At 43.0% G+C, this 21,526-nt stretch overlaps 1 protein-coding gene and 1 long non-coding RNA gene across 6 annotated transcripts in view; one reads left to right on the plus strand and one right to left on the minus strand.

Annotated features, from left to right (window-relative positions):
* Positions 1-15,377: 15,377 nt before the first annotated feature.
* On the minus strand, positions 15,378-17,920 carry LOC112833705 (uncharacterized). Of its 2 annotated transcripts, none has more exons than XR_003210722.2 (3): positions 17,830-17,920; positions 16,841-16,930; positions 15,378-16,242 (listed from the first exon to the last, which is right to left on the minus strand). It is a non-coding gene; the product is annotated as an uncharacterized lncRNA (long non-coding RNA). The 2 variants fall into 2 exon arrangements; XR_012380971.1 differs by having other exon boundaries at positions 16,834-16,930.
* Positions 17,921-21,178: 3,258 nt separating this feature from the next.
* Positions 21,179-21,526, plus strand: part of NUP210 (nucleoporin 210) — a 107,270-nt gene continuing 106,922 nt past the window's right edge. Inside the window, exon 1 of one of the 4 annotated variants that reach the window (XM_073901718.1) lies at positions 21,179-21,412. In XM_073901718.1, the coding sequence (XP_073757819.1) occupies positions 21,240-21,412 (173 nt within the window). In that variant the 5' untranslated portion in view covers positions 21,179-21,239. The remainder of the gene's footprint in view (positions 21,413-21,526) is intronic. The other 3 variants (XM_073901717.1, XM_073901716.1, XM_025885015.2) reach the window with 3 other exon arrangements.

A 21,526-nucleotide genomic window follows, 5' to 3' on the forward strand; every position in this document is an offset into this window, starting at 1 on the left:
GATGTATATTATTTGAGTTTTGAATGTTAAACCCAACTTGCATTCCTGGGATAAACCGCCCGGATTCTACTTCCTAATATTTTGTTAAGGATTTTTGTGTTTCTAGTTAGGAGAGATGTTGAACTGTAATTTTCGTTTCTTACACTGTTTGGTATCAGGATTATGTTAGCCCACTAAAAAGAGTAGGGAAGCATTCCCACCTCCTCTGTTCTGGGAGAGATTGTGTAAATTAGAATTACTTCTTCCATAAACCATCTTATCTTGGAATGTTCTTTGTGGGAAAGTTTTTTATTGCAAATTTAATTTTTTTTTAGCAGTCAAGGGTCATTCAGATTTTTAATTTCTTTCTGTTTTGGTAAGTTGTGTTTTTCAAGGAATTTATTAATTTCATCTAGGTTGCCAAATTTATTAGCATAAGCTGTTCATGATATTGAAGACTTTGACGCCTCCTTTCAGTGGACAAGAAAGTTTAATGAGACATCAGTGCAGATATGAAATATTTCAATGACACTATCAACAAACTTGTCTGAATTGGTAGATATAGAATATTTGGCTGAACACTTACAGGATACACATTTTTTTTTCAAGTGGTCATGGAATATTCACTGCATATGTACCACATGCTTGTCCATAAAATACATCTCAAAAATTGTATTAAATTAGATATTAATGAAAATAAGCTGTTCTTCATACCTGTTACGATGGATACTATAAAAAGAAAAAGAGAAGCTAACAAGTGTTGGGGAGGATGTAGAGAAATTGGAACCCTTATGCACTAATGTAACATGGTGCAACTGCTGTGGAAACCACTACAGCAGTTCATCAAAAAAGTAAAAGTAGAATTATCATATGATCTGGCAATTCCACTTTTAGGTACATACCCAAAACAATTGAAAGCAGGGTCTCAAAGAGCTATTTGCACACCCTCGTTTCTAATAGTGGTACTATTCACAGTAGCCAAGAGGTGGAAGCAAGCCAAGAGTCCATCAGCCGATGAATGGCTAAACAAACAGGATCTATACATATGATGGAATGTTACTCAGCCTTAAAAAAGGAGGGAATCCTAACACACGCTACAACATGGACGAAACTTGAGGACATTGCGCTACCTGAAATAGCCAGTCACAAAAAAGACAAATCCTGTATGATTCCTTTCATATAAAGTTCCTAGAGATGGGGTGCCTGGTGGCTCCATTGGTTGAGCGTCTGACTCTTGGTTTTGGCTCAGGTCATGATCCCAGGGTTATGAGATTGAGCCCCTCATCAGGCTCCGTGCTCAGTGGGGAGTCTGCTTGAGATTCTCTCTCCCTCTCCCTCTGCCTCTCTCCCTGCTTGCTTGCTCTCTCTCTCTCCCTCTCTCTAAATAAATCAATAAATAAAATCTTAATAAAAATAAAGTCCCTAGAGTCAAATTCATGGAGACACAAAGTAGAATGGTATTTGTCAAGGGCTCAGGGGAGAGGGCAGTGGGAGGTGTTGTTTAATGGGGACAAAGTTTCAATTATGCAAGATGAAAGAGTTCTGGAGACAGATGGTGGGGATGGTTGCACACAACTGTGAATGTACGTAGTGCCACTGAACTGGGCACTTAAAAATGGTGAAGAAGGCGGTTTTTCTGTTATGTTTACTGCAATTACAAATAAAATTAAAAAGCGATCTACAAAATCTCAAAAATACTTGACTGTTAAACAATCCACTTTTAGATAGTGATGAATGAAAGTCACAAAGGAATTTGGAAATATTTTGAACTGAAAGCAAAAACAGCATCTTGAATTTGTGAGAAGTCAGGAAAGCAGTGATTAGAGGAAACTGGCAGCTATTAGGATGGTCCATTTTTGTGTGTCGGCTGGATTGGGCCACGGGGGGGTACACAGACATTTGGTTGAACAGCATTCTAGGTGTGTTTGTGGGTGAAATGAACATCTGAATCAGTACCTGAGTAAAGGGGATCGCCCTCTCCAGAGTGGGTCCGATCAATTGAATACCTGAAGAAAACAAAAAGCTGAATAAGAGGGAATTTCAGTTGTCCGACTACTTGAGCTGAGACATAGGCCCCCTGTCCTCAGACTAGACCTTACACCCGTGGGCTCTTCTGGTCTCAGACCTTCAGACTCGGACTGCACCTACACCAATGTCTCTCTTGGGTATCTAGCTTGCTGATCACAGATCTTGGGATTTACAAACCTCCATAATCATGTGAGTCATTCCTTATAATGAATCTCTTCACATTTGCATACACATGCATACATACACACATATCCTATTGGTTCTGTTTCTCTGGAGAGCCCTGCTAATACAGCTCTAAACAGTTATATCAGAGAAGAATAAACTTTTTTTTTTTTTTTTTGTGGAACGTCTATAACACTTTATTGAGAGAACTACAACAGTGAAGTACCCCACATAAGAGTAGTCTGCATGTTTCAGCTTGTCCTTGTTTAAATCTGGAGTAGTCCTTCACCTGCTTCCGGCATTTTAATGGGCTCTAAGAAGGGTAGACTTGGCCCCCTGAATCAGGGTCATCTTCAGTTATACCCCCAGCCTTTGCCTGAGGCAGCTCCTGGAGATCAGCTTCCAGGTCCCGTCCTTGAGCCACAGGTCCTGCTTCAACTTCCTTCCCTTGGTCAGGCAGAATATCCTGACTCTCAGGTGGTGCCTCCTTTTTTTTCGGTTGCTCATCACTGGGTTGCTGTTCCTGCTGTTTAGACCCTGGATCATCATTTCTTTGCATGGATCTGGATCTGACTCGGGCACTCATAGCTCACCCAGTTGAATTCGCCTAGCGAGAAAGCTCACCGCACAGAGAACACGCCGCCTCGATGGATCTCACCTCCAAGAATAAACTTTTAATAAAGTACAGAATCAACTCTCTAAGGAAAGGCAGGCCTGCAGTCAGTATGTGGAAGAGCCAGGTGAATGCAGACAGCCAGGCTCCAGAGTCCAGGGCTTAATCCCCAGGCTGCATCTTGGCTTACGTACCTCCCTTTGGCTTGTGTCAAGCTTGCAGAGGACAGCAGTCGGGGAGAAGATGGTGGTCAGGCTAATGTGGTGCTCCTGAGGCAGAATTTGGACCAGTGGATGGAGAGCAGTTCTAGTTAGCAAGGCGGACTTGGGATTGACATAGAATGCATGACAGGCTGGGTGAAATGGCAGTGATTCTTTGTCCCTGGAGGTATTCAAGAGCAAAGTCAGACAATAACTTGTCTCTACTCACAGTCAAACAATAATTGATGTTCAGACCAGGATTTAATGGGCACTCTTCAAAAAGCTATCATGTTCTGCCTAATTTATCTTGGGTTTTTTTAAAGATTATTTTTTACAAGCCATAATTTTCTGGTTCTTGGTCTAAAGACCATGAAGATATTTTAAATAGGAACATGGTCCATTTCCCTGTCTGAACAGAAATGCTTAAACAAAATTGTCTTGTCCTCAGGAGTATGGAGAGGGCATTCTGACCTCACCCCAATCTCAGCCCTCAAATACATTGGGCCCAAGTTCTGGGTCAGGCTCTGTGGGATCACAGGCATGGTACTTTACCACTCTTGGTCTCAATGTGCTCATCTGTAAGATGGGTATAACAGAGGTGTGCATTTGCTGGGTCTCTTAAACTACTTTCCCAATTGCTGTGTCCTGTGCCTTGATTTTCAGTGAGGATAAAAAGATCACATATGAAAACAGCACCTGAAAATTTAAAAGCTGAGTGCACACAGAGGGTATAATTTTCTCCTGCCTGGGAAGGAAAGAAACCCAGGATATCATCTCTTTAGCATCCAAATGCAGCCCATTTTTGCCTAAAGACACATTTAGTTCTGTGACAGGCAAACATTGTCCCACCTCAGGGATCAGAGATTGCCATTTGAGAACAACAAAATGTTTCACGGCAGCTCCTGGACAAGCCTTTTACTTTTCTTTCTCTCTCTCTCTCTTTTTTTTTTAATGACTAATAATATCCTTGGGTCGGTTTGTCCCTGAGCTGACCCTAGCAACATAAAACTGAGACTAATTAGTGTGGAGATAATACAGATGGGTCCAGTTCCTGTTTTCATGGACATCTTAAACTCAGAGAATAAAAACCAGAAAAGAGTTCTAATTTTTAAAAAATATGTCATCGGGGAGGGTTCTAGAGGGGAGGAGGGCGGGGGGATGGGTTAGCCTGGTGATGGGTATTAAAGAGGGCACATTCTGCATGGAGCACTGGGTGTTATGCACAAACAATGAATCATGGAACATTACATCAAAAACTAATGATGTAATGTATGGTGATTAACGTAACAATAAAAAATTAAAAAAAAATGTCATTGGGAATATCCTTGGCAGTGTCCTGGATGTCAGGAGAACTGGGCTTTAATTCTTAGCCTACCCAAATCATAAGAGACTCTTAACTATAGGAAATAAACTGAGGGTTCCTGGAGGGGAGGGGGTTGGGGGATGGGGTAACTGGGCACGTGATGTAATGAGCACTGGGTATTATATAAGACTGATGAATCACTGACCTCTACCTCTGAAACTAATAATACACTATATGTTAATTAATTGAATTTAAATAAATTTTTAATTAATTAATTAATTCTTAGTCTTCCAACCGAGTGGTCCTGCAACCCTTCAGAAGCCACTTATCCTGCTCAGTTCCAAACCTGTAAAGGGGGTTGGTCTTACTTACCTACTGTGACATAACAGAAAAAATATATGTATTGATCTCTGCCCCCAGTTCCTGGCACAGAGTTCCTAAAACCTTTGTAATTTCCCATGTCATAAGAGCACTAGGAACATCTTTTGTTCTGATATTTGGTCTTTGACTCTGGTTCCTGAAACGGAGGTCCTAAGTCTCTTGGCATTGCCTGAATGATGGAGGAGTGTCTTTTGTTCTAGTGAGGTGACTCTTGGTGGGCTCCTGGATAGCTTCAGGCTGGAGGCTGGTCCCCAGAAAGACCAAGCCATGGTCAGAAGCTTGGAACTTTCAGCTCCCCCCCAACTCCCAATCCTCCAGGGAGGGGAGAGGAGCTGGAGATTGAATGAATGCTCTCTCACGCCTGCATGATGAAGCCTGCATAAAAACCCCAAACTGGGGTGTTCAGAGAGCTTCTGGGCTGCTGAACACACCCACGTGCCAGGAGAATAACACACTGCAATTTTACAGAGACAGAAGCTCCTGTGCTTGGGACTCTTCCTGACTTTGACCCACATACCTCTTCATCTGACTGTTCATCCATAGCCTTTATACTAAACCAGTAAGTGTAAGTCATTGTTTCCCTGAGTTCTATGAGCCCTTCTAACAGATTTATCAAACCCGAGGAGGGATCTTGGGACCCTCAGGTTAGCCCTGGTCAGTCCGATGTTTAGGTAACAAGCCCAACTTGTGACTGGGGTCTGAAGTGGGGACAGCCTCATGGGACTGAGCCCTAACCTATGTCCAGGTCAATGCTGTCAGGAGTGAACTGGATGGTAGGACACCCACACAGGGTAGAATTACTTGATGTGTGGAAAATCCACCCATCTGGCATCAGAAGGGAAGTGTGGTAGCCGTGTGAGAGTGAAGTGGAAACATGGGAGTGCTCTGTCTACACACCTGCTAAGCCGCGAGGAGGAAATGACATTGGGAAAACAGCTCTAACCCTGTAAAGAGTTCAGCACCCAGCAGAAAAGGTCCATGCTTCTTGCTTCAGAAGGATCCACTGGGACACGTTCCCCACCCCCACCCCTACTTGACACTGGGTTGGGAGGTGTCTGATGGGTTCCCAGAATGTCCTCTTTTTTCCACTGTTCTAGGGCAGCTTGCATTCTATTACTTTAAACCTTAATTTATTTTTGTTTACAGCCATTAGACATGTTCTTGCAAAAATCCAAACTCTAGGAAAATACATAGGCAGAAACAAAAGCTGTTTTGTGTCCCAGATGAAAACCTTGGTTGTCAGCCTTCCCCACTAGACTGTTAAAAGTTCTGGTTACCAGTTCAGATATGGGGCAGGGAGTCCCCCTGTGCCACCAAGCAATGCTCCAATGCCCACTCAGTGTCCTACAATTCAACTCAATTCTGACACTCCCTACCCAGGGATAGCCCCGGATCCCACAGGCCAAGGGCTCAGTCCCACAACACTGCCCTCCATTTCAGATGCCAATCAAAAGTCCAGGTTGTCACCTGTGCTTTTGATCAATGGGCTATGTATCAGATATTCCCACAACCCATTCCTTGAGTTTCCATTAATTTGCTAGATCCGCTCACAGATTTCAGGAAACCTGCTTACTCACTAGATTGTGGATTTATTACAAAGGATATTAAAAGAAACAAATTAACAGTCAAATGAAGACAAAGAAACTTCTGTCCTCACGGAGTCTGGGCCACAGTGGTATATGGAAGTGTTCTGGTCCCCAGCCTAGATGCTCCGAACCCCTTCCTTTTTTTTTTTTTTTTTAATGGAGGCTTCATAACATAGACCTGATTGATTAAATCATTGACTGGTGGTGATTGATTCAACCTCCAGCCCTTCTCCCCTCCCTGGAGGTCATGAGGTGGGACTCAAAGTTCCAACCCTCAATTCCTGGTTGGTTCCCCTGGCAACCAGCCCCCATCCTCAGGTGCCTTCCAAAAGTTACTTCATTAACACAAACCCAGTTCTGGTAGAAAGGGGCTTGTTATGAATAACAAGACACTCATTCCACCATAAGGGCTCTGAAGCAATTTTGGGAACCGAGGACGAGGGACCAAATATTATAACAAAAGTTGCTCTTATTTCTCAGGAGATTTCAAGGGTTTGAGGAGCTGTGAGCCAGGAACTATGGATGTAGACCAAATACATATGAGAAAAATATTTTGATCATCTGAAAGATAAAATATGTATTTCCTGTAAATTATAATATCTCACACACTCTGAACAACCTGAGACACCATTTTATCCTTCTTTGTATTTCCCAATTCATCCATTGGTGGAGTAGGTACCAGGGCACTCAACAAATATCTACTAGATGAATAAGTGCTCCATCGATGTCATTATTTTCTTTTTTTTTTTTAAGCATGCTCTAAGGAGATGTCTAAAGCTAATCTTTCATATAGTTACAAGAGCTTAAAATCACTTTCTTGACATTGTTCAAAAAATTGAACTAAGAAAATGTTAAAGATCTTATTGGCTTCATCTGATGATTCAGGAATCAGGCAACATCCCATCTAGCAGACAGAAAGGAGCCGTACAAAATGAAAGATTTTTATAGGCGGAGGGAGTAAGGAAGTGACACTATGCAAAAAATTAGGTTGGTTATTGCAAGGTTATTTTCCTGTAGGAGATACAGGTTCTATCAGGCAGATGACCTCACTAGTGCTGATCAGGCGACAAGGTTTAAGATTGCATTTCTCAGAGACCCAACACTGTAATTAAGTCTCAGTTTGGTGACGTGGGGCTTAGCATAAGTGACTACTGTGGGCCTGTTGTCTTGTTTTCAATAACATGGTATTTCTTCCAAATTATAGCATTCATGTAAAATTAGGCAAAAAAATAAAAATAAATAAATAAAAAACCCGAAGAGCATCCCTATTATGAAATTTTACTGTAAATTTAATACACGTGTCAACAAATATTTGGAAATTTTAAAACAAAAGAAGTGTCCTAGCTTTACCACCCTGACACCAAAAATATTTGTATTCTGTTATATTTTCTTTTCGCTAAGTTCTTTTTTGATTGAATTTTAGAATCTATTTTTAGATTTTTAGAATTGAAGAACAGAAACTATACATAAGAATAAAACACCTATAGTTTCCAAACTTAGAATTAACAACCATTAATATTATATTCACTTTGACTTTCTAAATTAAAGACATAAACTATTATAAAGTTGACTAATCACTATCATGACTTGGGTGGGACTCCTTCCTATATAAACAATAGATAGAGTCTGTCTATCAGCTCTCTTTCTGCCTTTCCCTGCTCTCTGCTTTATCATATGGGGCGAGAAGCTTCCAAACCACACATCCCTCTCCCTTCCCCACTGGTTTTGGGGCGTCACTGGTGGGAGATGTAAAGCCAGAGGAAGACATGAACTATGTTATTTGTGGCACCCTATCTGGTAGGGTGGTGGTACTTTCATCAGCAGCAGCTGTAGCCACAGCAAGAGTGTAGGCTTCTGCAGTCAAGGTCAAGGGCAGGACCTCTGGCAGATCAGCACGAAGTGTGGACTCTGAGCTTCAGTCCACAGATAGGGGCAGCCTCCTGATGCCTGAGTACTGTAGCCTTTTTCCTGTTATTTCTCCATCCTTTTCAACATATTTGAAATCAGTTATTTGCATTAAATATCTTTCTGCTTGAAATCAGTAAAATGACTTCTGTTCTCCTGACCAGGCATGAATGGATACAGCACTATCGACTGGCATGTTCCTAAAATTTACATAAACAGCATCATGCTGCATATAATAGTCTGCATTTCCTTTTCAAAAAACTAAGTTAGCTATAAAGATACAGAAAAGTGTTCAGTTTAACAAAAGTTTGCAAAGCAAACACTCAAAACCACCACTCAGGCTAAGAAACGAAACACTAATGGCATCAGAAATACACAATCCTTACAACTTGCCGTTTCCATTTAACACAGAGAAGTAACTGTGTCAATCTGTAGCTTTAGTTCATCTTTTTTATTTCATGAATATGGTTTACTTATCCATTCTTGGACTTAGTGAAATTAAGAGATGCTTCCGGTTGGTTCACATTCACAAAAAAAACTTGCAGTAGATATCCTCCCTTACATCTCCTTGTAGTCAAGGAGATTTCGCCAAAACTGGGATTGTAACCTATTAGTGGGTTGAGAAATCAATGTAAGAGGTTTTAATCAATTTTTTTTACAGTTTTAGTAAGATACATTTCACATATCATAAAACCCACTGATTTTTAGTATTTCAGAGTTGTGAAATCATCACCATAATCTAATTTTAGAATATTCTCAAAGCCCCCAAAACAAATCTCATGACTGTTAGCAGTCACTTCTCATTTCTGCTCCCCACCACACAGCCCTCCTCAGCCCGAGGCACCCACCAGGCTATTTTCCGTTCCTACAGATTTGCCTATTCTGGACATTTCACATAAATGGAATCAGACATGTGGCCTTGTGTGTCTGGCTTCTTTCACTTAGCATAATGCCTCCAAGTTTCATCCATGTTGTAGAATGTATTGGTACTTCCTTCCTTTTAATTATCAAATAATATTCCATTGTGTGGATGTACCACACTTGTTTATCCATTCATTCGTTGATGGATAAGTTGTTTCCACTGGCTACGATGAATGTGTGAAGGTATGTTTTCATTTCTACTGGGAGTGGAATTACTGGATCATATGAGAATTCTAGATGTTTAACTTTTGAGGAGCTGCTTCATTCTACATTCCCATCAATGCTATGTGGAGGGTTCTGTGATGACCCGCCTGAACCTCCCCACCCTTGTTTTATTATTCATAAAATAATTTTAAGATTATTTTAAACTAAACATTTGAAATTCAACAAATGCAGAAAGAGCCTTTTTGGAGCTTCCCTTATCTGATTAAAAGCAGAAACTTCTGGAAGTGAGGCTGCCATGAATCTCCTCTCCACGGGAATTTTACTGGCCAGAAAGAAGGCAAAGAAGATCACTCGTATCTACATAAACAAATATTGTCACCAACTTTATGTCCTGTTTGTTCCCCTAGAATCTCATTTACTCTTCTCATAGAAGCCTTTTCTTCCCCGTCCCTTTCCCCTATTAAGTTAGGTATACAAACTCCCATCCTACACTGTTTAGAGAGTCATGTTTTTCTGTGAACTCTACATAATGTTAATAAAAGTTCTTTTCTCTTGCTAATCTGCATCTTGTTAGCTAATTTACAGGGCTCCAAGAACTGAAGTTAAGAGGGTAGAGGAAAAGGTTTTTCTCCCCAACAGTTCCAATTTCCCCATATCCTCACCGACACTTGTTATTGTCTAGCTTTTTTATTATAGCCATCCTACTAGGTGTGAAGTGGTATCTTATTGTGATTTTGAGTCACATTTCCCTGATGGGTAATGATATAGGACATCTTTCCATGTGCTTATTGGCCATCTGTATGTCTCCTTCAGAAAAACGACTCTTCAGGCACTTTGTCCATTTTTTAATTGGCTTGTTTATCTTTTTATCATTGAGTTGTAATCCAACAATATTTTAAAAATTGAGATGTAGAAAAATGCTTAGAGCTGGGCAGGCATGTTTTAAACTGTGCACTGAGAACACAAAATCTGGAATACATAACATCAGGGCAATCACCTGTAGGAAAGGTAGATATGTTTCATGAAACTTTGGTTTTAGTCATACAAATGTATATGTGAATTGTATTTCTTATTGTGGATTACATTAAAAAAAGTTCAAATCCCATTATTTTAAGGTGTCTACTTAGGAAATGACTTGCTAGGTCATAGAGTATGCCCGTGTTCAAGTTTACTAAGTATGGATCCCAGTTCCCCTTCTGCAATTCTGAAGGCCAAAAAATTCTAGAAACCCCTTTTCCTATAACTTTGCAACAAAGTCCTGTGGCAGGGAAAAGTGACCTCAAATGAGCTAAGGCTATTTAAAGTTTATATTTATCCCATTTAATCTGAATATTCATGTTTCACTGCAGACAAATCAATGTGTTGACATTGGATGCTGCTCCTAAATTCATTAGGAATGGTAATGTAAAAATGGTGGTAAAAATGGAAAGTAAAAAACCTTTTACTTTCAAAGTAAAAAAAAAAAAAATTCCAAAACACAACCGATTCCAAAGATTTCCAATAAGAGCTTGCAGACATATGTACCAAAAAGCTCTCCAAATTGGCTGAACCAATTTACACTTCTTCCAGCAGCATGTTCCCCCATCTCTGTCCAGACTTGATAGAGTCAGACCTTAAAAGTTTTGCCTATCTGATAGTGAGAAAAGACAGCTCAGGCTGTTTTAATTTGCATTTCCCTGGTTATTGAAAAGGATGAACAGATTTTCTTTCTTCTGGTCATTTGGGTTTCCTCTATTGCGAATTGTCTGCTCACATGTCTATCTGTCTTTTCAGTTATGATTTCTTTGGGTCTCCACAAATGGACTCCAACACATATTCAAATAATTGTAATTTTCAACTGTTAGAGAAGTTGGATTTATTCTGACATTTTTTTTTTATAATAAATGTAGACGAGAAACTAAGAAATTGAGAATAAGGATCATTTCTGCCTATCTCGATACAAGAAGTATTCAGGGCCCATAGTGTAAAAATGGCAGCAAAAGATTTTTCTGCCCCTCCCCCCAACTAATTAAATTTTGAACTCGTTGAAGTTTCTAGTGGATGCAAAACCTAAATTATTCAGGCAAGCCAGGTTATGACTTAAGGACCCTCCAGTTTGCCACGGTCTAATGTGTACCTTTGCAATGTCAATGTTGAGATAATGTCAACAGTTGAGCTAAATATACCTGGCTGGTCACTTAAATGATTAACTTAAGCAGCTCTCTCCACGGGCAGGGAGGGAGACTGGAGCTTCTCACCGGAAGTTGCCCTCCCACTGACGGGAAATCGCCTGCCCACTGACAGGAAGTCTCAGGTGGAGGGCGAACTACCAGTCGGAAAGCTGCGAGGTTGACAGAGCTAAACCTGCGGCTGCCTCCTTCAGTGAACACAATGGAAAATTATGGAAAACCTGAAGTTCCTCTTGCTCACTGTGTTGGTGAGGCTGGGGGTGAAATGAGTTTCCTAACATGTATTTTGTTGCCTGGGTGTGAATTTTTATGATTTACATGCAGTCACTCATTGTGGATGAAAGGACTACACTCAGAAGAACATAATAGGTACAATATTCTGGATGCATCTTAATCAGAATAAAAAATTATTTACACTTAAAGAGTCCTTTGCTGTTACCAAATGCTTTTTAAAAAAAATTATTTGACGGGGGAAGGGCAGAGGGAGAGGGAGAGAGAGAGAATCCCAAGCGGACTCCATGCTGAGCCAGGAGCCCCACTTGGGGCTCTATCTCATAACCCTGAGATCATGACCTGAGCTGAAATCAAGAGTCTGATGCTTAACCAACTGAGCCACCCAGGCATCCCTACCAAATGCTTTTATATTAAATATATTCTTCAGTATATTTTTTTAACATTTTATTTTTAAGCAATCTCTACACCCAATGTGGGGCTCAAGCACAACCCTGAGATCAAGAATCTCATGCTCTACCGACTGAGCCAGCCAGGCACCCCTGATATTTTTAATACTCCCTTGAGGTGGACATTGTTGGTCCCATCTGTCATTCCAGAAAACTCAGGCTCCAGGAGAGGAAGTGGTTTCTGTTTAATTCACCTAAGGGGCAGGTCTGGGGACTAGGGCAAGGGGATAAGTAATAGATGAGTCTTGTACAAGGACCACATACTCAAAGGTCTACTGGGCTGGTAGGTAATGGAAACAATTAAAGCTGACAGGGAGGAGTAGGGAGTGGTGGGGAGTGTGGCAAACCAGAGAGGTCACAAATCCTTCTTTTAGAAGGTGGCTGCCACTGATTTCCAGCATAGCATTGCCATGTGGGAATATAGGTAGGCCCAAGGTTGCCAGAGCTTCTGATTTTTCAACAGAGATTATAAATCCAGACCTCATATCAAATACTCTGATTTTTAAATGTTGGCAAACTTTTCAAATTAAAGAAATCTGGATAGGTGTTTTTGTCAGTTGATGAAAGGGAGTAGAGGACTCCTAGCAGAGTAAATATTTGAATACTGTTCTACGCACTGTCCTGAGCACTCTACATGTATTCTTATTTTTTTTAAGAAAAATTTTTTAAAGATTTTATTTATTTATTCATAAGAGACAGAGAGAGAGACAGGCAGAGGGAGAAGCAGGCTCCCCGCTGAGGAGGGAGCCTGATCAAATGCTTTTCCTGACTCTGTGAGGGAGATGCTATGAAAGTCTTCATGTTACAGATAGCTGAAAATATCACTAAGTAACTTTCTCAGGGCCACACAGTGATAGGTAGCAGAGCCAGGATCTGGCCAGCAAGTGCAAGGGCATCAAAGTAAGCATTATCCAAAGGTGGGCAGTGGGAGTGGTCTGCTCTAGTTGCAGGTAGTAAGAGGTTGTATTATCTACAGAGAATTTAAAAACAGTAATAAAAATGGACTGAAGGTCATCTGCTTTTTAATATCACCATGCACAGTCACTATTAAACAATGCCAGTGTGTATTTATTATTTATCACAGTGATAAAACACACAAATCCCTGAAAAAACTCCAGCAGTTCTGAGTTCTAAGGAATTATTGTGGTTACTGTTGAGGGGGTTAAAAAAATCTCTTCTTTGTGTGTGTGGTAAATACACATAACAAAATTTGTCATCTTAACCATGGTTAAGTGCACAGTTTAAGCATATTCACATTGTTTTGTAATCAATCTCTAGACTTTTTCTTCTTGTAAAACTGAAACTCTGTCTCCATTAAACAACTCTCCATTCTCCTCTCCCAGCCCCTGGCAGCCACTGTCCTACATCTGTCTCTATGAACTTGACTAATCTAGGGACCTCATGTAAGTGAGACCACACAGTATTTTTTTGTGTGTGACTGGTTTATGTCCCTTACGGTGTTCATCCGTGGTGTAGCATGTGTTAGATTTTCCTTCCTTTTTTAAAGCTGAGTAATATTCCACTGTATGTGTCTGCTCTATTTTGCTTATCTGTTCATTTATTGATGAACATTTAGGTTGCTTCCACCTTCTGGTTACTGTGAATAGTGCTGCTATGAACGTGAGAGTACAAATATCTATTTGAGTCCCTGCTTTCAGTTGTTTGGGTAAATACCCAAAAGGGGAATTGCTGGATCATATAGTAGATCTATTTTTAACTTTTTGAGGAAACACCACACTGGTGTTTCCTTACTGGCTGCACCATTTCACATTCCCACCAGCAGTGCACAAGTGCTCCAATTTCCCCACATCTTCATCAACACTTGTTTTTTTTTTTTCTTTAAAGATTTTATTTATTTATTCATGAAAGACAGAGAGAGAGAGAGAAAGAGGCAGAGGGAGAAGCAGGCTCCCATGGAGCAGGGAGCCCGACGTGGGACTTGATCCCAGGACCCTGGGATCATGACCTGAGCCGAAGGCAGACACTTAACCATCTGAGCCACCCAGGCACCCCAACACTTGTTTTGTGTGTGCATGTTATTTTTATAGTAGCTGATGGGTATGAAGTGATACCTCCTTGTAGTTTTTCATTTGCATTTCCCTAATGAATAATGATGTTGAAAATCTTTTCATATGAGTATTGGCCATTTATAGATCTTCTTTGGAGAAGTGTCAACTTAAGTCTTTTGACCTTTTTTTTTTTTTTAAAAGCAGGCTCCATGCCCAGCATGGAGCCCAGCATGAAGCTTGAACTCACCACCTTGAGATCAAGACCTGAGCTTAGGTCAAGAGTCAGATGCTAACTGACTAAGCCACCCAGGCTCCCCATTTGCCCATTTTGAAGTTGAGTTAATTGTTTTGTTTTTGTTGTTGAGTTATAGGAATTCTTTATGTATTTTGGATGTTAACACCTTATCAGTAGATGCTTTGTAAATATTTCCTCCCATTCTGCAGGTCACCTTTTCACTCTGTTGATCACATCCTTTGACATGTAGAAGTTTTGAAGTTTGATGTAGTCCAATTTATCTATTTTTACTCTTGGTGCCTGTGCACCGTCAAATTTTAATAACATATAAGCTCTAAAATAATACACTTACAAAACTTGTCCTTAATAAACAATGTATTATACATGGATATTAATTCAGAAAACTCCTAGTTACACAGTTGGCTCCCCAGACACATGGATTTAGCTCATGTGTTTGTTTCCAGAGTAAGTTGGTAATGTTTTGGGCTTCATTTGAATTTGCTTTGGGGATAGTTCTTGTCTCCAATCCCTAAGGCAATACACATTCCTATGTTTACACGGTAATTTCAAAATAAACAAGGTTAGTATAGTGATTGTGAAGACAAAGAAAAAAACCTTTTGTGATTCAGCCATTCTGTGCAACTACTTATAATTCTTATTTGGTTTAAATTTTATTTTAAATTTTTTATCTTTTTAAAGATTTATCCATTTATTTATTTGGGAGAGAGAGAGGGGCAGTGGGAGAGGGAGTCTCAGGCAGATTGTGCACTGAGCACGGAGCCCGGCTTGGGGCTCGATCCCAGGACCCCGACCATGACCTGAGCCGAAACTGAGTCAGACACTCGACTAAGCCACCCAGGCGCCTTATTTGGTTTAAATTTTAAAATGTGAAACAGAGTGCCAACTGCAAGGGATAACATTTTTGATAAGTGCAAGTCTTACCTTATACTTGAACTATTTTACTGAATCTGCATATTAGCCTAAAATGGAAATTTATTTTTTCATTGTTATTTTTTTTAATTTAATGGTTAGAACACGCTAACGTTATTCATTATTGCAACAGGCAACTATGTAAATGTAAGTTAAAAAAATACATTAATGTAATTATCAATCTACTGTCTTTCCCTTTTTTGAGGGTAATATTTATTTTACTTTCTTTAAAAATTTTTTTTGCTGGCTTGCTTAAAGTTCAATAAAACAGCAAAAAATAGTTTTCCCAGCCATTATTATGTTGCATTTAATGTTTATTACTGAAAATAAATTCAAAAAATGATCCTCCCTAGAGTGCCAGATACTGGAGACATGAGATATCTAGATGCATCCAGGCTGGGAGAGGGGTGTGGGAGGGAGAAGTAAGAAGTGACACTGTGTGCTAAGAACGAACATCTTTTAGGGCCTGAGGACCATGGGAAGGAGTTTGGATTCTCTTCCAAAGGCATCTGGGAGGTTCTGGGGGGCCAGCCGGGTGAGGAGTGCGCTGTGATCTGTGTTGACTGTTCTGGCCTCCGTGTGGAGCTGCGTGGCTGGCTGGGGCAGTGTGGGGAAGCCAGGGGTAGAATCTGCCCTCCTCCAGTTTGGGTGCCCTGGAGATGTCTGAGGACTCCCTTGTGTATCCAGCCAGGGCTGCCAGTGTCAGGCTTCACGGACTGGGATGACACACGTGTGCCTGAGCTTCCAAGGGGGTCTGACAGTGTGGAGCTGCAATCAGCTTACTCAGTGGTCCAGTGCTTGGGGATGAAGGGAACAAGGGGGTTAGGGTGAAGGGCTCAGCAGCCCGTGAGAAGCTAATTGGCTGAAGTAAACGCCCACGGATTCTGACGGAGGATGAATGTGGCAAGTGTGAGAAGACCTTCCCGAGCGAGAGTAAATGCACGAACAGAAGTTGGATCCACGAGCAGGCAGCTTGTCTGCACATTGATAAAGAACAGCAATTTCTATAATTAAAAAGCACCATTATCTTACACATGATGATGTTTTAGAAATCATTTTTGCAAAGGCAGGAGCCATTCCAATGCTCCCAGCCTCTTCCTAATTTTTTTTATTTTTCCAAAATGCTGAGTTGTCCAGCTCAGAGACCCCCGAAGGTTCGCGTTGGGTCCCCCATTCCTATTTCCATGACCAAAACCTAGCTGCAGACTTGTGCGATAGGGTGCCACTGCTGATGTGGCAGGGGCCCACATGTGTGTCACAGGGCAGGCAGACTCAGCAGGAGGGTGCTCTGAAATACATACCTCTACTCCAATGATAAAGGGGAAACACACAAATCGCCAGGGGAGAAACAGAGATAAAGGGGGAACCTATAGATTAAAGGCTTATTTCAACCAATTGCAATATATGAATCTTACTTGGATCCTGATTCTTAGAACACAAAGTATGACAAAAAATATGACATTTATGAGATAGTTAGAAATTTGAACTGACTGGATATAACTGAGGAATTATTGCTAATTTTTTAGATGTGATAATAGTATCGTAGTTATAGTGTATATATAAAAGACCCCTTACCTTTTAAAGATACACACACTGACATACAGATGAAATGATAAGATCCCTTGGATTTGTTTCAAAACGACATGGGGCAGAGCTTCGAGCTATCTGTAGAAGGCACAGGATTGGCCATGGATTGTGGTCATGGGACTAAAGGGTCATGGGCTTCATTATACTACCCTATCTACTACCATAAACGTTTGAGATTCTCCATTGCAAAACTGAAAAAAAGATATTTTTGTGAAAAGATAGTGGATAGGCTCTAATATGACATCCCACTAGGAAAAAAGTTACCTTTTTATTTTATTATTTTATTTATTTATTTTTTAGGGGCACCTGCGTGGCTCAGTTGGTAAGTGTCTGCCTTCGGCTCAGGTCATGATCCCAGGGTCCTGGGATCGGGCCCAGCATCGGGCTCCCTGCTCAGCAGGAAACCTGCTTCTCCCTCTCCCACTCCCCCTGCTTGTGTTCCCTCTTTCACTGTGTCTCTCTCTGTCAAATAAATGAATAAAATCTTTAAAAAAAAGAGAGATTTATTTATTTTAGAGAGAGAGGAGGAGCAGAGGGAGAGAGAGCATCTCAAGCAGACTCCCTGCTGAGTGTGGAGCCAAAGTGGGGCTGGATCCCTCGATCTGTGAGATCATGACCTGAGCCAAAATCACGAGTTGGATGCTTAATCGACTGAGCCACCCAGGTGCCCCTTACTTGCATTTTAAATTATCTCTCCACCCTTCTCCACTCAAGGAGCAAGGCCCTTTGATTGGGCCAGTCTGTCTTTGATATTGTCTAGTGCTTGATCATATTGCAGGCCTTGGGTTCTGAGCCTTTGGCAGGACACAGTGTCTATTTGTAACTTGACGGCATCCCTTTTTTTCATTGTATTTATTTTTTGGCTACTTCTACTTTTGCAACTGATACTGATTTTCTCTTTACAGAAGTGACAAAGTTTTATTCTTAAATACATGTATGTAAACAATCTGATTTAAAGACAAATAGTACAGGGGTACCTGGGTGGCTCATTGGGTTGTGTCCAACTCTTGATCCCAGCTCAAGTCTTGATCTCAGGAGCACAAATTCGGGCCCTACATTGGGCTGCAATGTAGGGTGTGGAGCCTACTTAAAAAAAAAAGACAAATAGTACAGGTGGTATTCAGATAGCATAGGATTTTTTTTTAGGGTGGGGGGAAATGGCAGAAGTGTGGGAGGCACTGATACCAGGAAACATTTCCTTATTTTATTTACCACGTGGACAACCGTCTAACACAAATCTAAGGTCCCTTCCATCCCGGAGAGTCTCTATGCCTGGAGCAAGATGGTCTGCTCAGGCCCACTGTCTGCTTGAATTTCAGATAAAGCACTTGACACAGAGAAGGGGGCCAATGGAAGGCAGTGGAATCAGATCACACACAGAAGGCTGGCTGCCAGAATGGGCCCAGACACCAACCATTACTAGGTTCAGAATCAACTAAATCAAAGGAGGAGGGATGAAGGGGAAAATGTTTTATCCATCATTTTGTTGTTTCCCATTGGTTGTTTTCTGCTAGGGGAAATTTCCTGTCTTGAGTGAAGCGTACAAGGGGGTCAGCAAGCTGTGCCTACCCAGATTCTTTTTTTTTTTTTTTTAAGATTTTATTTATTTGAAAGAGAGAGAAAGAGCTCACAGGAAGGGGGGAGGGGCAGGGTGAGAGGGAGGAGACGCCCACCAATGGTAATGTCTTGCAAAACCGGAGGATAATACTGTAACCAGAAAACTGACATGGATACATTCAAGATATAGAACATTTCCATCACCACAAGGATGTCCCCCGTTGACCGTCTATAGTCACATCACACCCAGGCCCACTTGGCCAGACCCTCACCGTTGGCAATCACCCAGCAGCTCACCATTTCTAGAACTTTGCCACTTCAAGGATGTTGTATGAATGCAATCACAGAGTATGTAACCTCTGGGGATTGGCTGTTTTTCCACTTGTAATTCCCCGCAGATTCATCTGAGGTGTCTGTCCATGTATCACTTGCTCATTCCTTTACTGCTGAGTAGGACTGCATGGTATGGGTGGATCACAGTCTGTTTAACCGTCATCCATGGAAGGACCTCTGTGCTGTTTCCACTTAGGGGTTACTCTGAATAAGGATTCAATGAACATTTTATGTAGAGGTTTTTGTGTGAACATGAACTTTCATTTTTCTAGGATAAATGGCCAAAGAGTGTGTATGTTTGTTTTTAATGAACTGTCATATTTTATATTCAGGATATTTCACCTGAAAAAAAAATCCACGTTCCTGATTTCTCTTCAATAATCACAATATCTGGAAAGATAGGGCACAGCAACTCATGATCCTAATGGGCCAGAGCACTCCAGTCCCCTAATGCCCTGCCTTGTCCCTTTTATTTATTTACCTGCCTGGCAAGGCTCCTGGTTTACCAATTTAAGCGGGCAAAATTGGAACACAATGAGTTTTTTATATATACATGTCTACAATTTCTCTGCTCAAGCAGAAAACACTGGTTGCCTATGGGGAAGAGTATTCAGTTATGGGACAGTGAGGGGCAGTCACTGTTACTGAGGGGCAGTCACTGTTACTATGAGCCCTTTGGGGCCTTTTTAGTTTAAACCATCTGACTCTTTTAGTTTGAACCATCTGACTGTATTGCCTACTCAAAAATGAATAAAATGTGAAAAGAAGAACACTAAAATTTCCTCACAGATACCCCCTCTGGTGCTGCTTTTCCCATACCAACTCTTCTGTTTATTCAGAGAAGAGAACCTATTGGAATTTCCCCTCCCAGAGTACCTGGTTCTACACAGGGAAAACTCTCTAGCTCTGGGATCTAATTTCCCCTAATGTACACATTCCCTGGTCTGGGATCTTAAGGGTTTGACCCCAAAACACACCTCATTACCATCCAAAAGCCCGATGACCCCTGGGGGGCAAACACAGACACATGTGTGCCTCTCTGAATCCCAGTAAGGTATCTATGCCCAGCCCAGGGGCCACCTCCTCCAAGAAGCCTTCCCAGCCTGACTGAAATTCAGGGTCTCCTTCCTTGTCCTGCAGTGGCATTAATACGTGCCTTTCTGGTTACAATTCAGTGCACACTTCCTGAACCTTTTACAAGAGCCGGACTGGTGCACCCTCGCCCCACCCCTTTCCTGACCTCCCACTAGACTGCCCCCCATCCCCCCGCCCCGCAATAGATGAACATTTTAGAGGCACTGGTGCACTTTGTGTCCTCTGAACTCACCGCTCATGTAGCTTGTGCAAGTCACGACACGGGCATCTACAAACCACAGAGCACAAAATGTAGACTGAGTTTAAAAGCTAAGATTTCTGCATGCAGACGAATTCAGTGATGCTGAACCGAGGGGAGAGGGGATAGAGTGTGCTCCGGCAGTGTTGGTGCTCTAAATCCACCCCTTGGGTAACCTCCCTAGGACTTACAGAATACAGAAAATAGGGCTCTGGGATCTGAGAGCCCTAGCGCTGCCCTTCTTGTTGGGTGATCTTTGGGCCACTCAATCTGTTTCCTTCTGGAGAAATGGGGATCATAACTTCTCTCTGGCAAGGCTGTATGGAGGTTAAAGTGGGAGGAAGCCCCCAGCCGGCCCTCAGTGCTTCAGCAGGTTTGCTGCCGCTTACGGAACCCGGGTCCCTCTTCTGGAAAGTACGACCGGGACGAAGTGCACCTCGGCACTCCTCATCCCAGATTTCCGGGGTACCTGTCCCTTTGCGTGTTGACGGTCAGTCTCTCCGACCGAGCTCACGGTCACGGTCACAGTCGCTCAGCGGCCTCGTTTGCGCCGCGCCCAGGCCCGGCTCAGTCGCTAGAGGCGCTGAAGAGAGCCGAATGAATGACTGCACGAATGGCTGGAAGGCTCCGCACTGGCGCCCAGTAACAGCCAGAGTTTGAAACCACCGGGTATGAGCGTGTAGACCAGAAAACTGCGCAGCGATTCCCGCGAGGTCGAGGGGTGGCGGGCAGGCGCGCGAGTTCAGGCTGACCCCACGTGGGCGCGCGCCCTAGCCCTTCATTCCCCGCCTGACAGTGGCTCGGGCTCGGGCTCGATTCCCCACGTGGCCCGGGGCGTGTGCCCCATCTCATTACCCACCCCCTCCCCCGCCCGCACTGCGTGGCCGAGGGCGCGCGCGCTCCAGACCCTCCCTCCGCTCGGCGTGGTCGAGGGCGCGCGGGCCCGAGCCGGGGGTGGGGTCGCCGCGGGCTCGGCCCCCTCAGTTCCCGCGCTCGGGCCCTGCCGGGGCCCAGGAAGTGGCCCTAGGCCGCGGCCCTTGCTCCGCCTCCTCCCTCCCGCGCTCATCACCTGCTGGCCCGGCGCTCGCGGGCGGGGGAGGAGGGCGCGAGGGGGAGCGCGCGGGCGGACAGGCGCCGGGTCGCGGGAGGTGAAGCGCGGCGAGGATGGCGGCGCGGGGCCGGGGACTGCCGCTGCTGCTGCACGCGCTCTCGGTGCTGCTGGCGCTGGGCGCCATCGCCGCGGCGGCCAAGCTCAACATCCCCAAAGTGCTGCTGCCCTTCACGCGGGCCACGCGCGTGAACTTCACGCTGGAGGCCTCTGAGGGCTGCTACCGCTGGTGAGGCGCGCGGCCCACGGCCGGGGGAGGGAGGGCCCTGGAGGCCAGGAGGCCGGCCGGCGGGAGCGCGCTGCAGGTGCGCCGGCTCGGGGAGAGCGCGACCGCGGCTCGCGG

Source organism: Callorhinus ursinus, unplaced genomic scaffold (genome assembly GCF_003265705.2).
Source record: "Callorhinus ursinus isolate GAN/ISIS: 27379988/994484 unplaced genomic scaffold, GSC_fseal_2.0 scaffold15, whole genome shotgun sequence".
NCBI lineage: Eukaryota > Metazoa > Chordata > Mammalia > Carnivora > Otariidae > Callorhinus > Callorhinus ursinus.